Source organism: Capsicum annuum, chromosome 9 (genome assembly GCF_002878395.1).
Source record: "Capsicum annuum cultivar UCD-10X-F1 chromosome 9, UCD10Xv1.1, whole genome shotgun sequence".
NCBI lineage: Eukaryota > Viridiplantae > Streptophyta > Magnoliopsida > Solanales > Solanaceae > Capsicum > Capsicum annuum.
The window spans coordinates 139,666,006-139,673,725 of record NC_061119.1 but is presented as its reverse complement, the minus strand read 5'-3'; the positions used below and the strand labels follow the sequence as shown (position 1 = coordinate 139,673,725).

Sequence of the window (7,720 nt, the reverse complement as noted above, 5' to 3'; positions counted from 1 at the left end):
ATTTTAAAAATAATTTAAATTTTTACTTGTTCTGATTTATAATATTTTTTTCTTCTATTTCAATTTAAGTGACATTGATGTAATTTGAAAAGTTAACAAAATATCATAATTGAGCGAAACAAACATATCTTAAATGACTGGTAATAATAACTTAAAGAAATGATATAGCAAATTTACTATAAAAAAATAGTTGTGAATTTTTTTTCCAATAAGTCTTACATACGTTGTCATGTTAATTTAAAACACTAGCTAATAGTTAATATATTATATTTTTATTTGTTTTGCCTTTTTTTAATTTAAATATTGTTAATTTTTTAATAATTTAGATGACTTATAATAATCAATTAGGGGTGAAATAATAAAATTATGGTTGAAACAGCTGAAATAGACATATCATAAATGTCTATTTTACTTTTTTTTATTAAATATTATTAATATTTAATACATAATAATAATTAATTAAAGATAATATAATAAAATGATAGAGTAAACAGATACGTGGATGAAGAGGTGCTTGCTTTAATGATATAGTAAAATGATGGAGCAATCAGACACGTGGACGAAGAGGTGCTGCTTTACGCCGCTTCGAAACTCACTCCAGTTTGCTTTCAATTTACCTTATCCCAAGTATCACAAAGCTAATGTTACTATATCAAAATTGCACTCTTTCCAGCTGGCTCATGCAAATCACGCATATGCAAATGCTTTACCTCCATTTCAAGGAAACATACTCGTTTAAAAGCACGTAGAAGACATTTCAGCAAAACACTCTTGAAAATTCTGCAAATAATCGACTCTGTTTCAGGCATCAGCCATGTCAAATGCACGGTAAAACACCCTCATAATCCCCAGTTTTTTAATTTTTTAATCTTCACTACTCTCTACTTGCTCAGTTGATATATTAGTCACGCCGAGGTTAATGGAATGATTGTTTATATGGTGATTCACAAAAAATATTATTGCAGTGTTGTGGCTAATAATGAGGAGATTGTTGTACACGAATTACATATAGTTGATTGTTGTACAAGAATTACACATACTTTAATCCCAACACTGATAACACAATTATTCTTGTTATGCTCGTTCTAGCCTGCATAACCTATTCCCTCCATCCTTACTATATATACGTGTTCCAAATTATTTGTGTACTTAAAAAATTAAGACATAACTAATTGTAATTTTTTCATTTTATCTCTACAATTAATATTGCTTTAAAGTGAAAATATGTTATTTACAAAGTATCAAAAAAAATTTTTAGGGGTAAAATAGTAAAACTATTTCTTTTATTTATGATTTATTAAGAATTGTGTAAAAAGAAAAACAAATAACTTATATGGAGCAGAGGGAGTAATTCTTACGTGCATGATTGAGTTAATTTGAGTATTGATTAATACCGTCGATAAAGGTTATTCCTTTCATCCAATAATATTTGTCCATTATTACGTTGACAAACAACTTAAGAAACATTAAATAATAAAAGTAATAGAGTATGTTGAGTTTAACTAACATCCACTGTCAGTGGAAGCTAGTGAAAATTTTTTATTTTACATAATTTTAATAGGCAATAGATAATTAGGATATTATTTTTATAAAATTATTTCCTTAATTACTTGGTTTTTTTTCTCTCTCTATTCCTTAATTTTAGAACTAGCTAATTCTTCTTATAAACATTTTCTCCATAAGTTTTTTTATTGATCCGAAAAAAATAATTATTATACCTATCTTTGTCTCAAAAATTTCTTCGGTGATTTTACAATAAATTAAGTCATGCTTATAAAGTATTTTTGTCCCAATTTATTTATTGATGTTTCACTTTTGAGAGTTAAACGAGTTAACTTTTTATTATAATATTTTTTACAAATTTGCTAAAAAGTGATATTTGTATTGTCAAAATTAGACGAGTTTATTTTTTATTATAACTTTTGTAGTCCCAATTCTACGGTCAATAATAAAAAAATTGAATCTCAAAAAGTCTCATAAAAATTGAGACATTGAGACTACTATATTATAGAATAGTGATATATTGCTTAAGTTTATTTTGGTGATTACTTTCAAGGTTGATGCTACTAATTGATCCCAATTAGATGGTGTTGAGTAATAATAAAATAAAAATTGACGATCAATGAAAACACAATTGATCCTTAGTAATTTTGATAACAAAGTTATAGTGCTTTAAAAAAATGGTGGAGTGAATATAGAGTTCAAGTTGCCTTCTACAACTATATTCTTTATTTATAATTTTAAGATTAAAAAATTAAAATAATTAAAACTTACTTATAATAGACTTTAAAGTACTTGTTTGTGTAAAGACTAGTTTTCACAGACGATGAATACTAATTTAACTCTACTAATTATCATATTATTTTTTAAAATTTACTTCCTTAATTAAAAGCTACCGGAATCTGCACAATACTTAATCTTATGACCTTCGATTTTTTTTTTTTTTGCTAATCCCATATTCTTTTCCCCTAAGCCTTTTATCCCAATTCAAAAGTTTCTAACAATTATTCTACAAACAATTCGAATCATATTGAATAAAGCAAAAGTTACCTTTTTTTTTTTTTTTGAATTTTTAGTTTTTCAAAATAAAATTTATATATTTAAAAATTATGAAAAAATACCACAATGTAAGTTACAAAAATTAATAATTTAAAATATTTAATATTCTACAAACAATTCGAATCATATTGAATAAAACAAAAGTTACTTTTTTTTTTTTTTCAATTCATGTGATAATTGATGTTCAAATTTAGAGGGTCAAACGAGTTGACTTTTTGATTATAATTTTTTATATGCATGTTAAATATTTTAAATTATTAATTATTGTAACTTACATTGTGGAATTTTTACATAATTTTTAAATATATAAATTTTATTTTGAAAAACTAAATATTCAAATCCATTGGTATTGTCAAATTAAAAGTCTTAAATCTCAAAGAGTAAAAAACATCATATAAATTGAGATAATAAAGAGAGTATTATATTAAAGAAGGGTGGTAGTGATTTGCTTAGATTTAGGTTGTCAATTGCTTTGATGTTTGATGCTACTAATTGATTTTATTTTTTATTACTTTTTAGAAACTCTCATCTCTTTTGCTTTCTTGGTGACTCAAAATCGCAATATTCAGATTGAAAGGGATGGGTGCTTATTATTTGAGCAACTCCACTTATCGCTAATTGGTTCAAATTTAATGATGGTAAAATTAAGACCAATAGAGTAAAAATTGACAATCAAATGAATAAGACATGATTGAATCATTCTTAATTTTAACAACAAAATCATAATGCTATTGAAGATTTGACACAATAAATTAAGAGTCCAACTTACCTTGTACAAGTATTTTTCTTATTTATAATGTAAATATTAAAAAGTAAGAATAAATAAACTTTCTTATAATAGGCTTTAAAATATATGCTTGTGTAAAAAGAAAAGTTTCCAACCTATAAATATAATAAATTTAATGTTGTGAGAAATGAATTAGATAATGAATAATATATAATATCAAGGGCAAAATGGCCACATAAGAATTAATTATTCATTGGTTTTTTAAATTAAATAAGTAAGTATTGTTGAATATCTATTTTTAGTAACATGAACAAGTAATAGAAGGACGGAGGGACTGCATTAGTTATGGGCCTATTAATACAACACATTAACTAAATGATCGTAACAATTAATGTAGCTTCTGATTATGTACATGTTTCTCTTCTTTTTCCCCTAGTCCCACAAATTGAATACGAAGGTTACCAAACTATAATTGCATCTTTCAGCCATAATGCTTATTATATATTAATGACGTCTGGTACATCAGATGTGTTCGTCTCCACTCTAATGTGCTTTTAAGCTTAACTTTTATGCAATGCTTTCAGCATAAAGTGTTTATAATATCCGTCACCTAAAGATGCTAAGTGTTAAATTCTTTACATGTCTCTGTGTGTATATATATTCAAATGATCTAGTATAAATTTTTTTCTAGCCTGTGGATGTTGTGTAAATAACTTCACTTGCTAACCTGAATGTGCATGAATTGATAAATGATCTTTCGAATTTCTGGTTGCAAAAGGCTATTCTTGTTCTTGATTATCAAAATTTAGTCTGACACATTGTTGCCATTAATTGATAAACTAGATCATCATCAACATCAAGGCCATCATCAGGGTCATCACCTAGTCATGGTAAAAGTAGCAGCGTGGCCGTGACAGCACTTGACGGAGTCATAAACGTAAACTCTCTCTTTACCTTAGCCATTTTCGTGGGCCTATCATTTGCATCTCCCGGTAAAAAAAGTACTCTCAACAGCCACCAAAGTTGTCAGCCCGGAATCTTAACCTTGAAACATCTCGTAATCTTCGAAGTTCTTTCTTTCAGTTTCTTCCTTCTCTCTTCACTCGTTGCACAGGCACTAAAGCTCTCTCTCAGCCTTCTCAGCAGTGCAGAACTCGCTGACGGATTCAGTGTTCACGTTAACCGCACACTTTTGAGGACGGGAATGCTAATCACTGCTATTTCCTCAGTAATGGGTTGCTTGTTTCTGATGGTTTCAATGTTGAATGTGATTGAGATTAAGCTGGGGTTGTTGTCATGTGGAGCTAAATCTACTATACTTGCAGTGACTTCGTTAGTGATTTTAGTCGTATCAGGTCTTTTGGTTTATATTTTTGCTGCTTGGTATGCATTTACTCATGCTACTATTCACCATCCAAAGGAACCAGATAGTTCCTAGTCTGTTTAATTGGATGTTTGTGAATTGTGATTGTTTCTGCTTTTTCTTTTTTCCACAACAAATAACGGTAAAGAAGTTTGATCCTTACTATTGAGTCTTGTTTGAGTTTATCCTTGGTCCGTATGTATAGTAGTTGGAGTTTTGTATTATTCTTTATAATAATTGATTATCTTAAGATTTCAATTTGTTGCTAGATGTGTCCAGAAATTGATGTTAATTAAGATAATGATCATATGTTTGGACATTGTCGCTCCCACATGGGAAATCCCAAAGTGAAATGCTTTGGAATCTTGAAAGCAAGGTAAAGTTAGGGGCTTCGAAAAAAGCATAGTTTTGGCATATTTCAAAGAGGCGAAGTCCAACACATTAAGCATTTGTTGAATTACACTCCTCTCCATTAGTACATTCTCTTCATTTCGTCAATATATTAGTCCTTTTTTCAAATGTTAAAGGTCTTATAGTTACTCTCGCCGTCTATAGTAATTTTCTTTTTTAGTTTCCCCACCCGATGTCTGGTACCCGCATTAGAGTCTCGACTAATTCGGATCGCGCAGTGTAGGGTCCATTCTGTGGGTGGGGCTTCCAACAGAATTTTCTACATATTCAAGGCAGGAATCCGAGACCTCTGGTTAAGGTAGAGTAGTTCCGCCACTACACCACAACTCATGTTGATGCCGTCTATAGTATTGTTCGTGTGTACCTTGGTCATCCTTTAAGAAACAATAAACAAAAAATTATAAGTCATTTAAATATTTAGAAATGAAGTATTTAATAATAAGAGTAAAATAGAAATAAGATGATAATTTATTTCTTGATATTTTCATGAACTAGACAAGTAAAGTTAGACAACAATTTTTAATATACTAGATAATTTACAAAATTAAAGTAATATTAATTATTTATTCAAGTAATAGATCTTAAATTATGAATTTATGAATTAAGTAAACTAAAAATAGAAAGAAAATAACTAATGAACAATCAACCAGGTGATCAAGAGCAAATTTATACATAATCAATATGACGAAAATGATCCAATTTTATAGATTTACTAACAACCATATTGAATAATTGTTGTTTTTTTGAAATAAGTAAAATCTGTATTTTCCAATAATAACTTAAACACATGTTAAAACTAACATATGAAAAATTAAATGAAGTTGTAACTCTGTTTTCACAACTTTGAATTTTAACAATAAGTTCAACCTCCACTTATATGAAGTTCAAACTATTTTCTGGAAAATAGTAAAATCAAACATTTAGAAAGAGATGAAGATTAGAAGATTCAAATCCACCGAATTCATGGTGTGTCCTTAAGAAAATTATTCCTCTCAAGTACACGAGGTTATGAAATATATCCTACCAGGATAAAATGAATCACTTCGTCAGAATGTCGGTACCTCAAACTCTGTCGAATAATAAACACACTCAACGATTCATAAATCACACTTGAGCTTTTCAATAAAAAGAACTATTTCACTTTAAAATTTCATCACCATATGTGAGGAAAAGAATCACATATTTATAGACAAAAGGTGGTGCTTCAGAAAAGAAGCATTGATTTTAAAAAATTATGTTGATATAGTTGGGACCACCTGCGCCTGCAGGTCATTTTTTGTCAAAAATCAAACACTTTTAGTCCATTCTTCGGACTCCATCTGTGCGTCCATATGGTTGACTTACACTCGCAAATCCCATTTTAGTTTCCAAATAGTGCCTCGAAGGGTTACGTTCCTTCGAGGTCCATTGCGATATGCGCCCACACTTTCTCATGTTCATCTATACATGGAGAGTATTTTGTACCAGATTTTGGAATAAAAAATCATTATCTCTCAAGTTTCAAATGAATTTTGTCCAAAAAGATAGTCTCTCGATAGATCTTTTGATAAATTCAAATTGAAATCCAAAGCCAAAGCCGAAGATGGTCCGAATGAGCGATGACGAGACAACATGTGGTTTGCTTTTTTCTTGCCTTACTATCAACATAAAGGAGTTCTTATATACTTAAGCACAAGAATGTTTCCTTCTCCCGCCAATGTGTGAGAACACTCTTTTCATAAAGTGAATACACATTTCACATTTCCTTCATTTTTCATTCACAGTTCATATAAAAGCCAACAATCCCCCACATGAATAGGGAATGATAATTTCATAAAAAATATTTACGAAAAAGTGTGTGATCTAAGTGGAGACTAATTGCATCTGTATAAGTAGGCTTTTCGTTGAACTTTTCGTAGTGAACTGGCATCAGATGCACTTGGTCTATCGGTAGATGCAGTATCTTTAAATCATTGAACTTTAATGTATACGTAGATAACATATATAAGTGATACATCCAACCTTTTACCATTTATGATTCTTATGGTTTTGTTCATTTAAGTCATCAACACTTCTGATGTCATGAGATCTTAGAGACTAGGATTTTACTATCATTCACCTTGAAGTAACTTGCACTTCACGCTCACATAGGTGATTTCTAAATATTTAATCCTACGGACCAAGCTATTTGATCAAACCTATCACGCTTAGAAACCCATAAAAGTCTTTAAATTATAAGTATTATTCTTATTTCATAAACATTGAATTTATCATGAGAATGAGTTGAGTTAATTGACAATGTTAAATAATCAGTCCCAACTTTGTTTGATCTCCTGAAACCTAACTCTTGAAATCTCTGGTATCTAGGTAGAGTTACTGCTGTGATGACTTGTTCTAGGCCGTAAACCCATTCCTTTCGACGATCTATCAACTTTCTTCTAAATAAGCCTTTTTATAACTGGATCTTACATATTATCCTTTAACTTCTCATAATCAATCGTAATAACTCCACTAGAGAGTAGTTCTCTAACGGTATTATATCTTCTTCTTATATGATGAGATTATCCATTATACATCATGTTTCCTGCCCTTCCTATCACAACCTAGCTACCATAGGGTATGCATACTGTGCCAAAGGTTTGGGCTAATAAGAATTTTCTTCCAATAAATTCTAGAGTCAT

General features: G+C 29.5%; 1 protein-coding gene across 1 annotated transcript; it reads left to right on the top strand.

The window, feature by feature from the left end:
* Window positions 1-658: 658 nt before the first annotated feature.
* Window positions 659-4,915, top strand: LOC107842092. The gene is made up of 2 exons (XM_016685874.2): window positions 659-828; window positions 4,130-4,915. Exons 1-2 carry the CDS (start codon window positions 815-817, stop codon window positions 4,722-4,724), a joined length of 609 nt encoding a protein of 202 aa, XP_016541360.1. The 5' UTR covers window positions 659-814; the 3' UTR covers window positions 4,725-4,915.
* The last annotated feature ends 2,805 nt before the right edge of the window (window positions 4,916-7,720 follow it).